General features: G+C 42.5%; 1 protein-coding gene across 1 annotated transcript in view; it reads left to right on the top strand.

Annotated features, from left to right (window-relative positions):
* The window catches only part of MROH2B (maestro heat like repeat family member 2B), a 67,610-nt gene that overhangs the window by 38,977 nt on the left and 4,721 nt on the right, over positions 1-23,912 (top strand). The window contains exons 23-37 of the mRNA XM_047799400.1: positions 608-727; positions 937-1,016; positions 5,690-5,825; positions 6,160-6,255; positions 6,521-6,610; positions 6,965-7,085; positions 9,370-9,467; positions 12,028-12,180; positions 14,570-14,727; positions 15,245-15,371; positions 16,119-16,306; positions 17,911-18,051; positions 18,600-18,714; positions 19,311-19,457; positions 19,998-20,180. Coding sequence (XP_047655356.1) covers positions 608-727; positions 937-1,016; positions 5,690-5,825; positions 6,160-6,255; positions 6,521-6,610; positions 6,965-7,085; positions 9,370-9,467; positions 12,028-12,180; positions 14,570-14,727; positions 15,245-15,371; positions 16,119-16,306; positions 17,911-18,051; positions 18,600-18,714; positions 19,311-19,457; positions 19,998-20,180 — 1,953 coding nt within the window. The remainder of the gene's footprint in view (positions 1-607; positions 728-936; positions 1,017-5,689; positions 5,826-6,159; positions 6,256-6,520; positions 6,611-6,964; positions 7,086-9,369; positions 9,468-12,027; positions 12,181-14,569; positions 14,728-15,244; positions 15,372-16,118; positions 16,307-17,910; positions 18,052-18,599; positions 18,715-19,310; positions 19,458-19,997; positions 20,181-23,912) is intronic.

Raw genomic sequence — 23,912 nt, forward strand, 5'->3', positions numbered from 1 at the left:
AGGAGCGGCCCTAGAAAAGGCAAAAAAATTAAAAATTAAAAATTAAAATAAATAATAAACAAAGAATAGAAGACTACATTGTATATTGCAATAATAAGTATCATAAAACTTTATTTCAGTTATACACACACACATATATGGTTCCTATAAGTACTAAGCAGAATTGTGAATTGTTTCCTACTTTGATTTCTGATCAAAAAATCCTGCTGTATAGCACTGGGAACTATGTCTGATCACTTATGATGGAGCATGATAATGTGAGAAAAAAGGATGTACACATGTATGTGTAACTGGGTCACCTTGCTGTAGAGTAGAAAATTGTCAGAACACTGTACACCAACTATAATGGAAAAAATAAAAATCATTATAAATGAGAAACCAAAACAAAACAAAATGTTTGAAAGCCACTGCTCTAGAGAAACCTCAACCTATGGTGGGGGTTGGGGTTGGAAATTGACCTTTGTTTCTCAACTATCCTGCAACTTGGATCCTAGACTGAGGAAATGGCAAACAGAGCAAAGGAATCTTTCAAACCTGGGTCAGATATTTGCAGAACCAGGTTTGGTGCCTAAGACCCTGGCTTACATTGTGAATCATTTTGCTTTAGGACATGGATCTGCAAATGAGTTTCACAAGAAGCATCACGGAGATTGGCATTGCTGTCCAAGATGCTGAGGATGGGAAATTCAAGTTTTCCTACAAGGAAGTGCTGCTAGGTTACCTGCTAGTGAGTGTGCAGAGAGGGCGTGGGCAAGACTCTGAGAAGTGCATTACCAAGAGTGTGGGCTTTCTCTCTTTGGTTAAACTCCGCCAGTCCTGAGGAACAGATCTCTGCCATATTTCTGCCTGAGGGCACCCAATGGTCCAGTGAGGTTTCAGCTGCATCTAGAAACTCCTCTGGTCCTTCCCACCAATACCCTCTTGTCTGTGTTGCAGGATTTCATCAGGGATGAGCCCCTGGACTCCTTAGCTAGCCCTGTTCGGTGGAAAGCCCTAATCGCCATCAGGTACCTCAGGTAGAGAATTTTTTGTTGTTCTCACTGAAAAAAAAAAAAATTACCTCCCCCACATCCTCCTTTGGATCAGCTGACTTATTATTTGGCACAAACTCTAGTTACCTCCCCAAAATGAACACCATTCAATAGATTATTTCAAAAATGGAGGTCTTTTCTCTTCTAGAGTGACAGAATGGTCTTAGAGCCTGATCATTTGATGACTGACAGGGACTAGCTCTGCTGTTTAGAGTCAGACTAAAATTTTTGTGCAAAAATAATTTATCTTGGCCTGTAGGCAAATTTTAATCTTCCCATTAAAAACTTATGAAAGCCTTAATCACATCCTAGTGTGGTTAGCAGCAATAAGCCTGAAGAAGATAATAATTGTAAGCACATTAAAAATATATATATTTGCCTCCTGCGATAAATAGAAGTTCACAGTTAAAATGTGAAAACAGTTTTTTAAAATAATAAACATCACCCCTGATCCTCCCCCTATTAAAAATATATCAAAACATTTTGATATATATCCTACAAGTCTATTTCTAGTCTTCCCTGTTGATTACAGAGTTGAGATTCTTCTCCACATATGATTTTTTTATCCTGTTTTTTTACTCACCTCATCTTACATATTCCCATGTCATTACCAATTGTTCACAAACATCATTCTTGTTTCATTAAATTTTTTTATTTTTAATTGTGGTAAAATATACATAACATGCTTATCATCTTAGCCATTTTTAAGTGTCCAGTTCAATAATGTTAAATACATTCACACTGCCGTGCAGCTGATCTCCAGAACTCTTTTTTCATCCTGCAAAACTGAAGTTCTGTGACCATTAAACAACTCCTCATTCCCTCCTTCCACCAGCCCTGGCAACTACCATTCTATTTCCTGTCTCTGTGAATTTTATACCTAGATAACTCATGTAAGTGGCATCATACAGTATTTGTCTTTTGATGCCTAGCTTATTATTTCACTTAGAATAAGGTCCTCAATGTCCACCCATGTTGTAGCATGTATCAGAATTTTATTCCTTTTTGAAGCTGAATTATCTTCCATTTTATGTGTATGCCACATTTTGCTAATCCACTCATCTGTTGAATGTTCATTTGGTAGGTTGTCTTCACATTTTGTCTATTGTGAATAATGCTGCTATGAACACAGATGTACAAATATTTCTTCCAGACCCCGCTTTTAATTATTTTGAGTATATACCCATAAGTAGGACTGTTGGATCATATGGCTTTCCTATTTTTAATTGTTTGAGGAACCATCCTACTGTTTTCTATAGCAGTGGTACCATTTTACGTTCCCCCAAAGAGTGTACAAGGATTCTAATTTTTCCGTATCTTTGCCAACACTTTGTCATTTTCTGTTTGTATGTTTGTTTTTATAGTAGCCATCCTAATGGGTGTGAGGTGGTATCTTATTGTGATTTTGAGTTGTATTTCCTTAATGATTAATGACTTTGAGCATCTTTTCATGAACTTTTTGATTGTATATCTTCTTTAGAAAAATGTCTATTCAATCCTTTGCCCACTTTTTTTGGTTTTCTTTTTTGTTGTTGAGTTTAGGAGTTCTTTATATATTGTATATTCTTTCTTTATATATTAAGATATTAACCTCTTGTCAGATATATGATTTACAAATAGTTTCTTTCATTCCATATGTTGTCTTTTTACTCTATCATTTGTGTTCTTGATGCACAAAATTTTTAATTTTGATGTAGTCCCATTTGTCTCTTTGTCCTTTCATTGTCTGTGCTTTTAGTGTCATATCCAAGAAATTATTGCCAAACCCAAAATCCTCCCCCTCTGAATGGTCTTGGAACCCTTGTTGAAAATCATTTGACTATGTATGTTAGAGTTTATTTCTGGGCTCTCTACTGTGTTCCATTGGTCTGTACACCTGTTTGTTTATGCCAGTACTACACTGTTTTGATTACTGTAGTTTTATAAAAAGTTTTGAAATCAAGAAGTGTGAGACCTCTAACTTTTTTCTTTTTCAAGATTGTCTTATCTCTTTGGGGTTCCTTGAGATTCCATATGAATTTTAGGAAGGATTTTTCTACTTCTGCAAAAAGTATCATTGGGATACTGATAGAGATTGCATTAAATCTGTAGACTGTTTTGTATGGATATCTTAACAATAATATGTACTCAAATCCATGAGGAGGGAATGTCTTTCCCTTTATTTGTGTCTTCTTTAATTTCTTTCAGCAACATTTTGTGGTTTTCAGTAAACAAGTCTTTTCACTTCTTTGGTTAAGTTTATTTCCAAGTATTTTATTCTTTTTGATACTATGGTAAACAGAATTGTTAATTTTTTTTTAATGTTCACTGCAAGTATATAAAAATACAACTTATTTAGAGGTATTTATTTTGTATTCTGCAACTTTGATGAATTTTTTTATGAGTTCTAACAGTTTTTTGTTTGTTTGTTTGTTTGTTTTGTCTTTTTGTCTTTTGTGGGCCACACTCATGGCATATGGAGGTTCCCAGGCTAGGGGTCTAATTGGAGCTGTAGCCACCGGCCTTACCACAGCCAAAGCAATGCCAGATCTGAGCCACGTCTGCGACCTACACCACAGTTCATGGCAACACCAGATCCTTAACCCACTGAGCAAGACCAGGGATTGAACCCGCAACCTCATGGTTCCTAGTCAAATTCTTTTCCACTGAGCCATGAAGGGAACTCTGAGTTCTAATGGTTCTTTATAGATTTTTTTAAGATTCTCTATGTATAAGATGTCATCTGCAAACAGAGATAATTTTACTTTACCTTTCCAATCTAGATGCCTTTTATTTATTTTTCTTGTCTAATTGCTCTAGCTGGGACTTCCAGTACTGTGTTAAATAAGAGTGGCATCTTTATCTTATGTGGCGTCTTCCTGATCTTAGAGGCAAAGTTGTCAGTCTTTATCATTGAGCATGATGTTAGCTATAGGTTTTTCATTATTATATTGAGGTAAAGAATATCATTTTTAATGGCTGCCTAATATCTTGATGTATAGATATGCCTAGAGTTGCTAAGTTTAATTATTAATCAACCTCCTATTGCTACATGTATTTAGGTCTTGCTTTTAAAACTATAAATAATACTTTGGTGAACACCTTTGTACGAAGTGTTCTCTGAACTTCTAATTATAAAAGTTGACAGTTTGGTTCAATAAATATTATTGAGTTGCATCCATGTGTCAGACATTGAGCTAGGTTTTAAAAGGACAATATTGAACAAAATATGGCCTTGTCCTGAAGGGGTTTTAGCCTACTGGAAGAAATAAATGCAAAGGACATCCACATAATTTCTCTAAAACTCAATAAAAAGCAGCATAAGTTGCCACATTTACAAAGATGAGGGAGGTTTGAAGAAAGCTCAAATAAATCTTGAAGATGAATTAAGAATTAACCAGGCTCCAGAACAGTGCTGTCAAGTGTAAATAAGTAAAATACAAGGCACATATGTCATTTAAAATTTTCTAGTAGCCACTTTTAAACATGTAAAAAGAAATACATTAGTTTTAATAATTATTCTTAATTATGTTCAGTATATTATTTCAACATGCATTCAACATAAAGACATAATAAGTTACGGGATTTTCACACTGAATCTTCAAAATCCAGTGTGTTTTACAGTTACAGCATATTTTAAATAAAAGCAGCCACAACTTAAGGGTTCAATGGTTATATGCTGCTAACTGCCACCCTCGCCTGGACAGGACACTGTAGAACTTGCAAACTAATCTCTAACAACAGAAAGCGAATCAGTGGTTGCCTCGGCCCAGGGTGGAAGAAGAGATGAACTGCAAAGAGGCATAAGGAAAAATTTGGTGTTGGGGGGCAGGGGTTGTGCATAAATTATACCTCAATACCTTGATTTTTTTTTTTTTAGAAAAACAGACAATAAAGATGAGAAAATTGTTCAGCATATATCAACACATTTTACATTTTCATTAACACTGTTCCAGCTGGTACGGACTTTTACTCCCCTGTGAGAGAACCAGTTTCACCCTTCCCTGACAGAATCATCATTTTCAATTTCTTTGCTAATTTGGTTGCTGACAGGTGATACTGCATTGTCTTCATTTACTTTTATTTAATAACAAATGGGGTTTTCATGTTTCTTGAACATTTGCGTGTTCTAAAGCTATGTCCAGATGTGTTTATATCCTCATGATGTCTATAGTATATGTCAGGAAGGAAGGAAAGAAGGAAAAGGAAGGGAAGTGGAGGGAAGGGAGACTCCAGTACCACTTATTCATTTGTGCGTTCATAAAAACCTGTAGTATGTGTGTTGCTACATGTAACATGAGAGGATGTAGAAATTGATAAAACTTAGAATCTTTCTCTCTCTCTCTCATTCTCACACACACACACACACACACACACACTGAAGAAAATGAATAGATTAATATTAGGTTTCTAATAAAGTTTTAAGTAATGCAAAGCAAGTGATGGTTTGTTTGTCACTATAAATTAGAACTGAAGCAAACTGACTGTACCCATCGCAGCAGTCTGGTTCTCTGTCCCCAGTCGCTCTACTCCTGTCACCACATCCCTCAGCATCCCAGACTGTCAGGAAATGACCTGACCCCCTCAGCCCCTTCAGACTGGCAGTGCTCGGGAACTCCACTGGGTTATGTTTTGTTTGTCAACTTAATATCCACTCCTCCATGTGATTCTCGTTTCAGTAAACTGAGACCTCAGCTCTCACTGAATGACCATCTTAACATTCTTGAGGAGAACATTCGGAGGCTGCTGCCCCTTCCACCTTTGGAAAAACTCAAAAATGAGGGCGAGACGGACAAGGACAAGGAGCACATTCATGTACGTGGCGGGGTGAGGCCTGAGAAGAGTGAAGAGCTGAGGAGAATGAGCAAACTCGCCCCCCACAGCCTGACACGCACACTCACTTTGTGTTTAAGTTTTTTTTTTAAGTATATTGATTTACAATGATGAGATAATTTTTGCTATATAACAAAGTGATTCAGTTATACATGTAGGCATATCCATTCTCTTTCAGATTCTTTTCCCACATAAATTATCACCAAATATTGGGTAGAGTTCTCTGTGCTATACAGCAGGTCCCTATTGGCCAGTTATGCCATATACCTCAGTGTACCTATGCCAGTCCCAAACCCCACACTCACTTTGATTTCAGTTTCTCTACGAAAGATCCATGGATGCTCTGGGGAAGCTGCTGAAGACCATGATGTGGGATGCTGTGAAAGCAGAGGACTGTCAAGAAATGTTCAATGTGAGTAGAGCCACCACCAAGGCTGATTCCCACAGCCCCTTATCTGCGCTCCAACCCTCCGAAGCTGGCCTCAGCCTCCTCACAGGGACTCGCCCAGCCCCACCCACCCAACCCACCGTGTAGGGCCAGCGCAGTCAAAACTGTTTGTGGGGACGCAAGAACCCTGTTCTAGAAGCTCCAGAGAGAGAGAGAGCGAGAGTGAGAGATGGAGAAGGAATGAATCTGATGCATAATAAGGAAAAGACTTTTACTCTTTGACCAACAGCTTCTTCGAATGTGGCTTGTTTCACAAAAGGAGTGGGAAAGAGAAAGAGCCTTCCAGATCTCTGCAAAGGTGCTGACAAACGATATTGAGGTAAGTAAGCCCGTAGAGTGCGTAGATGCCCTTGCTGGCTAACAACAGGGACCCTGAGGCCGCCGGAATCCAAACCTCTTGCCTGATTGATCTCCGTCCCAGGCAAAGTCGTTGCAGAAAACCACCCAAGGGGTCTGACCTAACCTAGGGCACTGAGCAAGCGGGGGTGAAGAGCGCATGCGGGGTTGTCCTCTTTCCCTTGCTCGCTTGCTTGCTCACTGTCCTTAAAAGGAAAGTCCAAGATTCAATTTTATTCTAAAGGAGTAAAACAAGGGTCTTGATATCCAGCCTTGGGAACATCCTGGGACATCAGCAAGCCACCCCATCACCTTGGAAGCCTCTTTTGTCCTGCAGGCACCAGAAAACTTTAAAATCGGCTCACTCCTTGGCCTCCTGGCTCCTCACTCTTGTGACACCCTGCCCTCCATCCGCCAAGCGGCTGCTAGTTCGGCTATAGGTCTGTTCTGCATTAAAGGTGAGGGAAGATGAAAAGCCCACAGATGAAGATACTTGTTTTCTTTTGTTCTCAGCTCTTCTTCTTGTACATCAATGTCTCTCTCCTTTGTCCTCCTCCCATCTCTTCTTCGTCTCTCCCTCCTCCCCCATTCCCCTCCCCCTCATCCTCTTCCTCCTTCTTCTCTCTCTCCCTCTCTGTCTCCCTCTGTCTCTCACGCTTCCTCCACCAGTTCAGCCATTTCTGAGTTCTAATACCTTAATTATGTAACACACTTTGTCTCTCTCAGAGCCTTTTTCCTCAGTGGCTCTGCTTTTTGGTTTTTTTAAAAAATAAAGATAATAACACTAAAGCATCATAAAGATCCATTAAAGTAGGTAAAATGTTTTGAGAGTGTCCAATTTAAATCACACAGCAATTGGGCCTATTAGAAAGCTTTCTCTATCACAGTTTTCTTCCGGAGGAAATTGCACTATTATTATGGTGCTACAACGTGACTTTGAAAGTTCTCTAAGACAGCGTGGTGGAGGTTTTCCAGCTTGTGGAGCGGGGCCTCTGTCAGCTCTGTGAGGACATTTGAATAAATGTCAATGTTTGTAAATGTAAGGAAGTTTAAAACCTCAGCCTCAGCCCAAAACCCACACTCAGAGCTTCCAGATCAAATCCAGGTTAAATCAGTATGTGTCTAACCGAGGTCAGCCCTACATAACGTGCATGTGTTCTCTGCAGACCAGGTTAGCTCTCCATTCTTTTAGGCACTCGGGAGATATTTCTTAAGTGCTTTTCCATGTGTCAAGCCCTGTTCTGATGCTGGAAACACAGATGTATTACAATTCTAATATTCGAATTAAAAAAAAAAGTGTTATGAAAGCCAAAAGGAAAAAAAAAAAAGAAAGAAAGCCAAAAGGTGGGATTTGGTTTGGAGCAGAGGTTTTAGTCAGTCAAAAAGGAAAAACAAAAGCTGTTTGGCAGAGCCCAAACAGGTCCGAAAGTTTCTTGGGATATAGGAAGATAATTTGTGAGGGTGTATGCTTGTACCAAAGCCAGAAAAAGATGCACTAAGGAAGTGAGAACTAAAGAACTATTCTAATAAGAGAAGAAATGTGCCAGAGAGAGACCTCATAGGAAGAAAGGAATCAGGAATAATTCTATTATTGTTCTACCTATTCTTTCTTTACTTTCCTGAAACATCCAAAGTTCAGGTTCTTAAATATTCTTTTTTTAATTTATTTATTTTTAATGATTACATCGGTGGCATATGGATGTTCTTAGGCTAGGGACTGACTCCAGCCCACAGCTGTGACCTACACCACAGCTGGGGCAATGCCATATCCTTTAACGCACTGGGCAGGGCAGGGAATCAAACCCAAGCTCCATACAGGCCCAAGCCATTGCACTCAAATTCTTAAACCACTGTGCCACAGCAGGAACTTCTAAATATTCTTTGTTAACAAGAGATCCCATGCTTCATTTTTCATGTTAACTCTTTTTCTTTGTTGATCAAATAGACATGGGAGAGAGTGAGAAAGAACATGATTATTAAGTACCTACTATATACATAACTAGTGTGATACTAAAATACCCATTTAATACTCATGGCTGTTGTTCAGTCACTTGTTAACTCAGATGAAGGCTCTGGTTAAAAAATTTACCAGTTGCTTGGACAGTTGAAAGCAGTGGAGCTGCATATTGAATCTAGATCATCTGCCCATCAGGCTAAGCTGCCTTCCTCAGAGTGGTCCAGGTATGAGTTTCCACAACTAGTAAATTTACTTCAAACAACAAAACAGAAGATCATTACTGTTCAGGTCTGCGTTAAGTTTACAATTCGTAAACTTACACTGACACAACTGCTGGTGTTCCTCTTACAGTGGTTACATTGTATTTCCTTCAAAGTGACTCACTGCAGACTGGAACTCTGGCAGAGGCAGCAGTATCACAGAGTAGTAAGAACCTGGCCATTGGTGTCAGACCAGGGTTCAGGTTCCACCTCTCCTATTTTACTCACCGCATGACCCCAAATAGCCTTCCATTGCTCGGTCTCAGCTTTCTCGACTGCAAATCACCCCAGAGGATCTTTAGAAGTAATAAATGAGACCACTGCAGGCAGCATATTTAACATGCCGCCAGCATGCAGAAACTACTTGCTCAGTGTTTGCACTTTTGCCCATTATCTCATCAGACAGGCTTTAGTGCATTTGTTAAAGGCCTCCATCAGCTGAATTAGTGTCACATCAAAATATAGCCGACGTCTTCCACCTCTCTCAGCTCTTCGAACTCCTGTGTCACCCTTGGTTGATTTTAGGCATTCACCTGGAAGTGGAAAGACTGCAGGATTTGCAGGAAAGGCTGCAGTGTGACGATGCGGAGATCCAGATCAAGATTTCCTCTAAAATAGCAAAGGTAACAGATGCAGAGAACTGGTTAAGGGGGGTAAGGATGATTCTGGGTTGATTTCCAAATGAGTAAGCTGTGTACTCCCCACCACCAAGAAGGGCAGCAGTCCAGCCATTCTAGCAGAATAGAAGACCTTTTGTCCACTCATTTGTTAATGCTGGGTCCATGAGCCCAAGCAAGACCTGCTACTGATCCTTTCACACTCAGGGAAACCTTGGGAACCAGGCTGCCCTCTCCAAGGTGAAGGAAGCAGTGTGGGGTGGAGTGAAAGGAACGGGGCTTTGGAGCCCATCACATGCATTCTGTGTGCGCTACTTGAGCTGTGTGCACTGTGTGCTCTGTCTCCCCAACTTAGGAAACGGCATAACCTTCCTCTCAGAGCTGTTGTGAAGATTGATAGATCAATTCATTCATTTATTCATTTAAGCATTCACCTACCATGCGCTGTGCACCTACCATATGCTAGACTTTGTTCTAGGCTGTATGGATAGAAAAAGATGAATGCCTGCCCTCATTGAGTTTTTTTCCTAGTAGACAGAGCAGCCAGATAAATATGATGTGAGGTAGTGATAATTGAGAAAAACTAAGTCAAGGAAGGGAACAAAGAATTTGGGAGGGGTGGTTCCCTAGGAAGACCACCCTGAAGAGAGAACCATGGAGACATCTGGAAAAGAACAGTCCAGGCAGAGAGGAAAGAGCACGTGCAAAATCCCTGAGATGAAGGAATAAGTGTGTCATGAGGTCCAAGAGATAGCCTAGGCTAATTGAGGTGCTATCCAGGCCTCGGCAAGGACCTTGGCTTTTACTCCAGTTGAATCAAAAGCCAACAGAGGGTTGTTTTGTTGTTGTTGTTTTGTTTTGTTTTTGCTTTTGTTTTTTTTTTTGCTTTTTAGGGCTGCACCTGAGGCATATGGAGGTTCCCAGGCTAGGGGTAGAATCAGAGCTGTAGCCACCAGCCTACACCACAGCCACAGCAGTGTCAGATCCGAGCCACATCCAGCAGAGGGTTTTCAACAGAAGAGTCGAGAGCACTACACAGAGTTGTGGCAGCTGGGAATTGTACAAGGGCACCCTCATGTGAGGCAGCATCATTCCTGATGTGGACATTATAGATATATTTGTGCATTATGACAGTTATCCCCAGAGGGCAGTAAAGGGTCCATCACAACCAGTCATTACAGCAATAACAGAAGTGAATCCTCTTGAGAACAGGGCACTTTTCCTAATTTGCAAACGCTCCTCATGGGCTAGTGGTGGTCCTTTAAGAAAGAACACCATGGGACCTATGTTTCTGAAAGGTCATGTGGCTTCTGTTGAGACTAGAATGTAGGCTGTAGGTCAGTTTGAAGGAAACTGTAAGAATCCACACGTGAGGGAGTTCCCTTGTGGTGCAGTGAGTTAAGGATCCGGCGTTATCAGTACAGCAGGTTGGGTCACTGCTGTGGCTTGGGTTTGATCCCTAGCCTGGAACTGCTACATGGTGTGGGTGTGACCAAGGAAGAAAAAGAAAAAATCTTTGTGTGATATTAGGTGGCTTGGACTAAGGTGGCAGCAGCAAAGACAAGAATGTTTTGAGAATATGGGAGAGAAACTCATGAGGGGACAGGGAGGGAACATACGTCAAATGCCTAAGAAAGTGTCTGATGCATGGTAGGCACTCAAAGGAAGGAAGTTCTCTTCCTAAACCAACATCCATCCCAATATAGGGGGGAAAAAAAAACACGTAACTGTTGAGCTTGGACCCAGGCAGGCATTTGCTGCTACACAGAATGGATGCATTAATCTAGTCCTTGATCTTGGAGCCATGGTACCTGGGACCTGCAACTACTTGTGTAAAGGAACTCACTTCCTCTCGGAGACGGTTCTACTGCACATCATCAGAACACTAATACAGGAGGAAGTTGATTGTGAATAGAAATATTTTCATACCCACAAACTCCTAATTATGACCACCTTGCTTGAGTAAAGCCCCAGAGAATGCTCCTGGAATTTATTCACACTGCTAAGTTTTCATTTTCCCTTCCTGCCTTTTCATTCACACACACACAGATGGGGTTCATAGCAATTCACTGACTGTGTGGATGCTGTGAGGCTCCTGGTATTTAGCTTGGCACTCAGTACATGCTGATAGATTTCCTGAATTCTCAAGCTTAGCTATTTTTTTGGCAGACATGAGACTTATTTCTATGATATATGAAATGTATGTGCAAGTACACGACAACATATAAATTGCCATATAAATAATATGCGCTGTTTTTCCATTGCGGGGTATACTATAGCTTCAGATTTGGAGAGGAAATTGCCTCTGCAAGCCTGGAATTCAATAAATATGAAATGATTAAAAAAAAAAAAAGAGGCAACTTCAGGGAAACTTTGCTTAGAGTTAAAAGGTCATGTCTATGTCCTATTTTACTGTTTTTTCTAGTTTCTCTGGCCCCAGTCATACACTAACTGTTTTGGAAGCCCAGTGGTTTCTAATATCCTAAAACCAAGCACAGCATGTTGTAGGTGTCCAGCTGTGAAGCGAGGCAGTTGATGACAGCAGTCTTTCTGGGTACATTCTCAGGTAGTCAGTAAGCTCATCCCAAGTGAAGAAATGCTGATGTTCCTGGAGGAAACCCTAGATGGTCTGGAGAGCCTCAACCCCACATGTACAAAGGCCTGTGGCATCTGGATGATCACTGCCCTGAAGGAGCAGGGAGCTACTTTGGAAGATCAGGTGAACTGACGGCCAGTGTGACCACCGATCAGAATTCTCACACTTCTGAAAGTCCAAGTAGGTCACCACTTCTCAGTCTGTTCTCCGGAGGGGCCACAGGCAGGAGCACACACAGCCTCAAGAGGCCTCAGCAGAGACCCAGGTTGTGTATATGAACAATCAGGCTGAGTGTCTGACTCAATGGTCTCTCCGGTCTGTGGCGATAAAAACTTTCCCAACTGCCCCTCTCTGACCAGGGGAAGTGTCTCTGAACCAAAGGCATGTGGATTATGGACAGCTGGGTCGTGAGGTCCTCAAGGATGAGTGTGACTTTGTGAATGAGTGCCTTTGAGATGGCCCCTGGGGTCCAGGAGAGTTTCTAATCCCACTGCCACTCTGCAAGCTGTTCTTGCACACACTTTAAGTATCTTTTGGGAAAGAAGGCTGTCACTGGGGAACTGACTGAAAGAAAAGCCCTCAGTCCTTTCTCCCTGCCCAAGAGTTAAGCAGAAAGAAAAGGATTTAAATTCAGGAAGCCTGGTTAAGAGCTCCAAAGAGAGATGCCCTATCCTCTCTTGAAGTCAGAAACAGAATGCTAGCAATTCAGAGATGGATGAGGAGGAAAAGAATCTTTAACTCAATAAAGGCTTCCCAAGGGGAATAGGAGAAAGAAGTTATGGTCCCCAGAGCCCAGAGTCAACCACCTTATGTGAAATAATTATCCAAAGCATGATTTTTAGATGTGACCTTTGTACTAATTACAGTCCAATCAGCTTTTTTCCAAAAACATTGATTGAACACACACTGTGTGGCAGGCGCTGGGCCAGGCACAGGAAAATCAAATAAATGTGGAATATCCATGCATTTGTGTGTTTAGCATAAAAAGAGGAGTTGTTTACACACTAGGTAAAGGCGTGCAATAAATCCTCTCTAAGAATCACTGAACTCGGACTCTGTGGCAATCATGTTTGCAGGATATTTATGATTAAAGAATTACAATTCCAGGAAAATGTTATACTTAACCTAAAAATATATCTCCAAAATAAGCAAGAGAAATATCTACTAGAAGCGAAGTTACATTAGCACAGACATGCCCTTATGCATGTCAAAAATCCAAGTGTATAATTTCGTTTCCTACTACACACAGACTAACACTCAAACTCAGAAAGATGACCCTCAAGAACATCTTTTCTATCAAGTTATCTTCCCTTTTTTTTTTTGTCTTTTTGCCATTTCTTGGGCCGCTCCCGTGGCATATGGAGGTTCCCAGGCTAGGGGTCTAATCGGAGTTGTTGCTGCTGGCCTACGCCAGAGCCACAGCAACGCGGAATCCGAGCCGCGTCTGTGACCTACACCACAGCTCACGGCAATGCTGGATCCTTAACCCACTGAGCAAGGCCAGGGATTGAACCTGCAACCTCATGGTTCCTAGTCAGATTCGTTAACCACTGAGCCACGACGGGAACTCCAAGTTATCTTCCTTTAATCACCCTCATTCTTTCTGTGCTCCAAACTGGACGCTTCTACTCCACAAACCTTTTCCACATTTGCCTCCACCGTGCTCTCATGCTACTTTTTACATAGATTTTATTTTTTACAGCCGTCAACTTCACAGAAAAATTGAGCCGAAGTTACCACATTCCCATATACCACCCGTCTCCACACTATCAACATCCACACCACAGCAGTACATTTGCTACAATGGATGAACCTACACGGACGCATCCTATTATCACCCAAAGCCCATGGCTTACATTAGGATTCAGTCTTGGTTTTGACAAATACATAATGGCATCTAACCACCATTGTAGCATCTTACAGGATAATGTCACTACTCTCTAATCACTCTGTGCTCTGTCTCATGGTCTTTGATTTTATATCTCTACCTATGCTCTTCTTCCCAACCAGGAGGCCTCTCCCCACCACCTCTACCTTGCCTTTTGAAATTGCTATGTATGCTTTGAGATCCAGACCCAGCATCCCTCCACAGTGACCTCAGTTACTTCTGGATTCCCCCATCAATCCTGTGCACCTCTTGTATCCCATTTGCCATACACTCCTTTCTGGAGAGGACTTTGGGTAAACAGCTGATGTCCTTTATTAGACCACTCATCCCTTTGAGAAAAGCCTACATCTTATTCATCCCCAGTAAATTCCCTCCAGTGCCTAGCACAGCACCTGAAATAATTCAGCCTTTCACTAAATGTTTGCTAAATTGATTTAAGAATAAATGCCCAATTTATCAATAATCCTCCTGAGCAAGAAAATAGGTCATGTGTAGAATCAATCACTTTTTTAACATTATTTCTAATTCATTGATCACCAGCCATATGCTGACCATACATGACCCAAGCCGTCCATGTAGAGGGAAAATAGCAACTCATTGTTTTATTTGGCTTTTTCTTTTTAGCTATTGGAAATCTTGAGCATAATATACCATCACATGCCAGTCCTCAGACAAAAGGAGGAAAGTTTTCAGTTTGTGCTAGAAGCCATCTCCCAGATAGCCAGCTTTCACATGGATGCCGTTGTTGCCAACCTTTTACAGAAGCCTCTGCCCTTTGACAGGTAGATTCTAACTGAGCTGGTCTCTTTTACCAGGAAAGACCAAATGGTAAGGCATTGGGGAAGAATCTGTGGTTTGAGTGAAAGATAAAAAACAAAAGTGGAAAATGTCTCACCTGAATAATTTCAGAAATGGTGTTTGAATCACAAGTAATGGTTTCCCAAATGTTTTTCAAATATACCACCTCACTGAATGATGAGATTCATATTTATTTGTTTATATGTGATATATATAATCATAGGAATAAGTGTTAGAAAATGAATATTTCTCCTCTTTCTGGTTGCCTAGAATGCATCTAGAAGAGAGGTTTCTGCCTTGATGGACATTAACAAACCTCAGCACCCAAGGACAGAATGCTAGCTTGTTACATAAAATATCCGTTTTATTCCCAGGCATGTTGGCATGTCCATCTGCCCTTGAACTTGTGATTCATCATAATATGGCTTGAGAGTGGCTCAGGTGGAAAAGCTCATATTCCAAGGAGTTAAGCCTTATCGGCCTCCTGCCTTGCTTCCCTAGGGACACAAAGACACTGTGGAAGGCTCTGGCTGAGAACCCAGCCTCCAGTGGCAAACTCTTAAGAGCCTTAATAGATAAACTGGAGAATGGGTTAGAAGATGACCTGGCCGGGATAGATGCAATTTCCGTGAGTTGGACAACCTGTCACACGCCTGGGATGACACCCCACTCCACCACTGCCCCATCTGGCACTGGGTGATGTAGCATTAATCACACTTCTTCCCTTCTAGTACCCTAGTTGTAAATTGACTCCAGTTTATATTGGAAAAATATAGAAGTGATTTTGGCTGTGGCTGATCAGGTTTAGAAGTAAATTTCTCGGGAGTTCCCATTGTGGCTCAGTGGAAACAAAATCTGACTAGTATCCATGAGGATGCGGGTTTGATCCCTGGCCTCGCTCAGTCAGGGATCCAGCATTGCCATGAGCTGTGGTGTAGGTTGCAGATGAGGCTCAGATCCTGCATTGCTATGGCTGTGGTGGAGGCCAGCAGCTGTAGCTCTGATTCAGCCCCAAGCCTGGGAACTTCCACATGCTGTGGGTGCAAACCCTTTAAAAAAAAAAAAAAAAAGTAAATTTCCGATCAGCCCAAAGGAAATCTGTGTATCTGTATTTCAAATTAGTCTTCGAGATATCCAATTGTTGTTGAAAGATCCCAAGCCTACCCGACTGGTACCTCTTGGAGTTTGGAGCTGCCCAACATGGCAGCCCTGAGAGAGAAACACAATCTGAGTTGAAAAGTTTCCTGACAAATAAATCCTCCCTTTGCTATGTGCTTTTTACCACAAGTGTGGTCAACCTACAAAGCAACTACTTGGCGAGAAAACAAACTTGCAGAGCAGCCCTGCCTGACCACAGGGTCTTTTCTCCCCTCAGGTGGCCTGTGCCATGCATGAGGTGGTGTCGACGGGCACCTCTGTCACAAGCTTGTACCCAGAGCTGTTCGTTCTTCTCCTGAAGCTGGTCAGCTGCACACTGGGCCAGACCATGCCCACTTCGACCTTAAGCCGCAGGCGGCGGGTGATGCAACAGGGGGAGCGGCAGCAGATTGCAGACCCCTGCAGGTAAATAGCCAGCTGGGGAGGGCCTGCGCCCAGACTCTAGAAGACAGATGGTGGAAGTCCAGGCCTTCCCCTTCTGACATCACCTCAACATCCCGTGAAGAAACAAGTCTCCTCCATCCTTGAGCTTTGTAGCTCTTCTTCCCAGAGCCGGGACCCAGGGTAGCTGCCCAGCTATATAACAAACAAGCAGCTACATCCTTTTTTCTCAAAGGCCCAATCCATATCCTCTGTTCTCTCACTAAGACCTTTCAAGGAAAGTTGGAATTCTGTGATATTCAAGGCCCCAGAGAAAGAACAAGAAGAAAAAAAAAACAAAAAACCTCATTTCATCAAATCCAAGTCTCCAATGGAAAAAAGCAGCATTATTTCATGTACCATTGAGAAAGGAAAAACAAGAGTCCCGGAGTTCCTGTGTGGCTCAGTGGCAATGAACCTGACTAGTATCCATGAAGGTGCAGGTTCAATCCCTGGCCTTACTCAGTGGATTAAGGATCCAGCGTTGCCGTGAGCTGTGGTGTAGGTAGCAGATGCGGCTCAGATCCCACTTTGCTGTGGCTAGGGCACAGGCCAGCAGCTGTAGCTCCAATTCAACCCCTAGCTGGGAACCTCTGTGGGTGCGGCCCTAAAAAGACCAAAAAAAAAAAGCAACAATTAAGGCATGAATCAGTGCTTTCTTATGCTATTAAATCTGTATTTTATATTGACCCAAAGAGCTCTTTGAAGATTATCAGGTATAGATTTTTATACTATATCACACTGCTGTTTCCCTGTTCTTTTGCATAATTTTTTGTTCCAATGTCAAATCAACCTTTTTGTTGTTGTTGTTGTTGTTGTTATTGTTGTTGTTGTTGCTATTTCTAGGGCCGCTCCTGCGGCATATGGAGGTTCCCAGGCTAGGGGTTGAATCGGAGCTGTAGCCACCGGCCTACACCAGAGCCACAGCAACGCGGGATCCGAGCCGCATCTGCAACCTACACCACAGCTCACAGCAACGCCAGATCGTTAACCCACTGAGCAAGGGCAGGGACCGAACCCTCAACCTCATGGTTCCTAGTCGGATTCGTTAACCACTGCGCCACGACGGGAACTCCAAATCAACCTTTTTAAAGACAAATTAGACAGCAGTTAGGCTTGGCCCATGTGGTTACACTAATGGATGTAATTTTACTAAAATGACTACAGCACAAAGAGCCATACCTAAATTCGTGCGTGTACGCACAATGCACACACAGGCAAAATGGCTGCATCACAACTACGGTCTGGCCAACAACTGCAACACACTATCCATTGTGAGATGCATCCTGATTTTTAAGGGGCTATTTTAGAATCAGTGAAATATGAAATTTCACACTTTCCATCCTTAGGACCTGATTTTTCTCAGGAGAGGTTGGCAAGATTTTGTGGCATTATTTACAGGCTCAAAGCATCTTGATGTCCGCCTTGGCCCCAAAAGTGTGAGAGCAGGCTATCTATTGTTTCCTTGCACAACCTCCATTCATCCAGGAGTGAGGGAGCACTGTGGGGAACAGGAAGGGTGAACTTGGAGATTCACTGTTCCCTGCATGGGATTCACTTACTTCTGTGATGCCAACTGTCTCCCTCAGGCTCTCGACTATGACTCTGAAGTGTGTGCAGGCCCAGGCCATGCGAGAAGGTTTTGCCAAAGAATCTGACGAGGGGGACAATGTTTGGACACTCCTCAGCAATCCCAGTACCCACCACATAGGAGTCTGTGCACTGGCCAGGTAATGTGCACATACTCCAGAACTATATACACAGGAAAAAACTAAAAACAAGTAAAAATGCAACGCAGGCAACTTCACTGAGAGAAATTGACTCACCAAGGATGTATAGTCCAGGAAGAAATAAACAGGGAAGAAAGAGCAAAGGGGGTTGGGAAGAGATAGTAAGATCAACCCCAAGCTCAGGGATCCCTCAAAAGGTAGCTATAAGGGGGTTCCCTCGTAGTGCAGTAGGTTAAGGATCTGGCTATGGTGTGGCGTGGAAATTTCCACAAGCCACCGGCATGGGCATGGCCAAAAAAAACTACAACAATGATGAGATGAACAGTTTTTGGCAAACTATCCTTCAATCGGACACTTGGATAGGCTATTGTAAAGCTTAACTCGCTTTCCTTTTTAACATTCCTTTTTAACATTCCTTTTTAGATATTTCTCGCTTTCCTTTTTAACATTCCTTTTTAGATATTTCTCTCCCTGAGAGAGAAATAAAGTGTGTTCCATTGTTTAGAAAGAAAAACATCTCTGCTACAATGGGAGGCTTGGTTTTCCAGGAGCATGGCAGTGTGGCAACACGGGGTCATTCTGGACATCATGGACCAACTCCTCTCATCCCTGACCTCCTCCTCGGAGAACTACCGGATAACGGGCACAGCTTTCTTCTCTGAGGCAAGGGAGTGCGGCCACCCCAGCAGGCTTGGGGGCCCCTGGGATATTTCTCTCAGTTCAGACGGGACTGGAGCCACGGAGCAGGGACCCTCACAAGGAGCTTTGGGAGTGGAGAGAGCCCACTACTGCCAGAGGCACAGTGCCTGAGTGGAGAGAGAGGAAAAAGAACCCAGCCTTGTCCTCTTCCTGCCCTCTGGTCTGCCGGCCGACAACTCCCAAGGCAGACAAGGGTGGGAAATCAACCTGGAAGGGTTAAAACAAAATTAACCAACCCATATATCATGGTCCTTTCAAACTCAGGTAGAGGTTGCCGCAGCTGATCCCGAGAAAGAACACTGTTAGGAATTCCACTTTTCCCTGCTCCATTTTGCCATTAATATTAGAAATACCTCCTGAACTAAGTATTTGGGTTCTCGTCACCAAAGAACCTTGACCCTTGCGGTGCTCCCGTGTGGAGCTTAGTTCCCGCGAGATTTGTGAATTCACGCAGGGGCTCAGTCCTCCGCTCCTGGAGCTGCAGGGCCCTGGTCTTTAATTGTAGCTGTGATGCCTTTGGAACTCTCCTGAACTAAAGGGGAGGAGTGTCTCATTTTCAGCTCATGAAGGAGCCAATTCTTTGGAAGCACTGGCATCTCCGGGACGTGTTGATCCTGATGGATCAGAGTGCCTGGGACTCCAACGCCATCCTGAGGCAAATGGCCATTCGGGGGCTCGGGAATACGGCTTCCGGGGCCCCTCACAAGGTAAAGGGCATTTGCGGGGGGGCGGGAACAGGGCACAAAAAATTGTTCACCTAAGTCGAGTTTTAAATAATTATTTACCAACTCACACCTCACGGTCGCATAGATATTAAATGAAAATCCAAATCAATTGCTCAAGTGGTGGCTCTTGCGGTAAAGTACACGTGACCCTAACAGAATGTCAGTCCCCTTGTCTGGGGTCTCCTACCCTATTCCAGATACACATAGAACAATCGTCAAGGTTAAGAGATCTTGGGAGTTCCTGTCGTGGCGCACACAGTGGTTAACGAATCTGACTAGGAACCATGAGGAGGTTGCGGTTTGATCCCTGGCCTTGCTCAGTGGGTTAACGGTCTGGTGTTGCCGTGAGCTGTGGTGTAGGTCGTAGGCACGGCTCGGATCCCACATTGCTGTGGCTCTGGCGTAAGCCGGTGGCTACAGCTCAGATTAGACCCCTAGCTTGGGAACCTCCATATGCCGCGAGAGCAGCCCAAGAAATCGCAAAAAGACAAAAAAAAATTAAGAGATCTTATTTCAAAATAGGTGAAGAAGCATAAGCAGATAATACTAGAATCTGTCATCAGAGGTCTCTATCACCTGGCCCGCACCGAGGTTGTCTGTGAAAGCTTGAAGGCTCTAAAGAAGATCCTGGAGCTGCTCACAGACCGGGATGTGAGCTTCTACTTCAAAGAAATCGTGCTGCAAACAAGAACCTTCTTTGAAGATGTAAGTGGGCCTTTTTAGGAATCTTCCCTCCCCAGAAAAAGTGAGTGAACAGAAAGAGGTTCAGGTAGTGCTTATAACAGACCAGTTTGGTGTCCATCTGTGGTCCTTGGCCTGCCACTGCCCTGGAGGTCACCTGTCCCATAGGCCACCTGCTCCAAAAGTCACCTGTAACAGAAGTCACCTGCCCCAGAGGTCACATGTTCAACTCCTGTGCAGCCTGTTGGCTTCCTGTGTCCCTGCCTGAGAATACCCTCTGGCCCAGGGAATCACAACTGATCTGAGCAAGATGGGCCAGACGTGTTAGGGAAAGACCCTAAACAACAAGGAACAAGTCCATAGATAAACTCCCCAGCTTCCTCACTCCTGGGAAGGACGGAGTTCCACTTGCCAGCAAGGGCACACCTCTCGCTAATACTCCTTTCATAGCTTTCCTCTCTTCCAATCACATTTCCTGGGCTCAACTCCCAAGTGAACTACTTAAAATCCTCATCTCAGAGTTTGCTACTGGGGAACACAGATGGTGACAGGACTCCTTACAGGACTAAGATGCTGTTATCTCCAACACAATCGTTTCTACATCTGAGATCGCAACGACTCAGAATGCTTGTGTCGTTTATTTCATCCAGGCATGGGTAAACTGCCCCGAGGCTCATAGGCCTGATTCAACACAGGCATCTCTTTGTAAATGAAGTTTTACTGGAGCGCAGCCATGCTCATTGGTTACACATTGTGAATGGCTGCTCTCACACTTCATCCACAGAGCAGATTAATTGTTACAGAAACTGTGTGGCCTGCAAAATCTAAATTAATCACTATTTGGCCTTTTATATGGAGAAAGTTGGTCAAACCCCTGAGGTGGTTCCTGGCCCTCATTTCAAAAAAGATTAGTCATTGATCTTAGACAAAGGAAGGTCATTTTTCTTTATACCTCTCAGAAACTAGATTTTATTATTTCTCTTTGGTTTGTTCACTGTCATCAATGTAAAAATTTATTTCACATCTAACTTAGGTCTGTTTTTTGTGATCTAAACCTGTCTGCTCCTCTTGTTTGGTCCTAGGAAGTGGAAACTGCTGGTTGCCTCCTCTTAGTGCATCCTTCTTAAACATTAAAGCTTTATTAAATTACCTCTTCACCTGATAGTCTCCAGATGGAAAAGTCTTTATTTCCTTCATTATTCACCACAAACCTAATTTTTTAGCTTCTTAAATATTTTACAAGCCAGTGACTGTGTTGTATCTCTAAATGAGGCCTGAGAAGTATTGAATAGCATCTAAAGAAAAATTACCTCTCTAGTCCAATCTTTTCCTATTTATTCACTCCAGATTTTTTTAATCTTGCTCTTTCTTACTGACTCTTTAGCAATTTATTAACCACACAGACCTCCAGATTTCTGTCTGCAGTACACAGATCTCCAGATCTCAGTCAGCAATACATGCCCTCAGTCACTAGTCCTCCAGTTCTTCATTTTTCAGTGTCTCTTGTTTGTGTTCCTAAACCTGGCCTTGGAAAGCAGCTTTCTCCTGGTTTCCAACTACTTTCTCCAATGGACCAATATTACTCTTCAATCTCATCTGGTCCCCCAAAATGCCTACAGGACTCTCACTCAATTTAGTATCTTTTGTAAAATAACAAAGATTTTTTTTCCATTACACGGATAACTGATGACAATCTGTAACAAAGGGCTGAAGTCAGTCCTAAAGAGCCCCAACTGTAAGGTTTTCCTGGGATGTTATTGATCCAATGATAGTAATTTTCTTGGATCTGAGCCTCACAAAACCACAAATCCATCTACAAGTTTTGTGGTCAAGAGAATATTTCTAAGTCTTTTTTTTTTTGTCTTTTCTAGGGCCACACCCACAGCACATGGAGGCTTCTAGGCTAGGGGTCCAATCTGAGCTGTAGCTGCCAGCCTACGCCACAGCCACAGCAACACTGGAGCCAAGCCACGTCTGTGACCTACACCACAGCCCATGGCAACACCAATCCTTAACCCACTGAGCAAGGCCAGGAATCGAACCCGCAACCTCATGGTTCCTAGTCAGATTCGTTAACCACTGAACCACAATGAGAACTTCAAATGTTTCTCAGTCTTATCGCAGAAGAAAAAAAAATCTAAAGGCTTTTTGGTTTTTATGTTAGACCACTCTCTTTCCTGATGGGTACCGATTTCATCACATGTGCATAAAAGTAAAGTCTGACAAACACTGAGTCTTAGTAATGACATTTATGGTCCTGTAAGGCACTCTTTTCTGCAAATATATTTAACTATGATATTTTGCCCTACATTTTTCTATAGATTAAGTATACAATTCTGTAATCCTCCAAGTTTTCCCTTTTTTAATTCAATATTTCAGTACTTTCTTGAAAATCTCCAAATATGGCAACACTTTGATACAACAGTAGAACCTACAATGTGGCTGCCATCCTACGCTCCAGGTCCTGATCGCTACTTTTTCCCATGTTGTCACCCTGAGCTGTCACCTCACTCTCTATGACAAGGGTATTAAACTGTAATGTCTCTCCCAGCACCCAAAACACTTTGCCACTTCTCTTCTACTTTTTTCACCATCCCAAAATGATCAGTTGATTCTCTCTTGGCCTACCCTTAAATCATTGATTTTACATCAAAATATTTTTTAAAGTTGGAGTTCCTGTTATGGCTCAGTGGTTAACGAACCTGACTAGTGTCCATGAGGATGCAGGTTCCATCCCTGGCCTTGCTCAGTGGGTTAAGGATCCAGTGTTGCCATGAGCTATGGTGTAGGCCAGTGGCTGCAGGTCTGCTTCAACCCCTAGCCTGGGAACCTCCATATGGCTCAGGTGCGGCTCTAAAAAGACAAAAATAAGTAAAGTAAATACCACTCTACCTTTGGGATACTTTATTAGCGGTTTGCTTTTTTTATCTGAAGAGAGATCTTTTAAAGATATATACTGACCTTACTCCTAGGACATTTAGAGAACATTTCTACTTCAATTTCCACTCTTCGGGGGTCACATCTCATCCATTCATTTAACCTCTCTGGACTTTTCCCAACAAGCCATCTTTATATTTTATTTTTCCTTTTTCTTGCCAGTTTTGTTTATGTGCCCACTTCTTATACAGTTTATTTTGCCACCAAAATTAACTCCTCTGTCTTCTCCCCCTAACATTATTGGGAATGCTTTTTTCTTGGCCTTGTTTTCTGTTGCAAATCTAATCTTCTGCTACTTGGAATGACTTTTCCCCTCATTCCACTGCTTTCACATGGGTATTATAAACTAGTTTTCTAGACGGCCCCTCCCTCAAAAAATCAAAGTTTATTAGAACTCTGAACCATATCAACAAAGCCATCTTTCTCCACCATACTACCCTTTGGTTCTGAAAACCATTGCTTCCATCCTGGACAACAAGCAAGGATGTTCATAATTTCATGCCAGCAAGCATAGGTCTGAGTACTTGTTTGTTTATCCTCTCTCTCTGAGACCCAAGGCTCAAATTGCTGAGCTTCCTGTAATCCCTTTGGAAAGAATTTGAGATCTTGGAGAAGAGTCCTGGGCCTTGGGCAGTTTATCTCAGAGGCCCCATCACTCTAGGCTAATGATGCAATCAGGCTAATTTGTATAAAATACAGAATAAACAAGAACCCTCCCTGGTCTTCTGCTGCCAGCACTCCCCATTTATCATTCCTGTGGTCACATTTCCCTGTTAGATCATTAAAGGCAGAAACCAAGTCTCCAGCACTAAACTCTGT

Source organism: Phacochoerus africanus, chromosome 1 (assembly GCF_016906955.1).
Source record: "Phacochoerus africanus isolate WHEZ1 chromosome 1, ROS_Pafr_v1, whole genome shotgun sequence".
Lineage (NCBI taxonomy): Eukaryota > Metazoa > Chordata > Mammalia > Artiodactyla > Suidae > Phacochoerus > Phacochoerus africanus.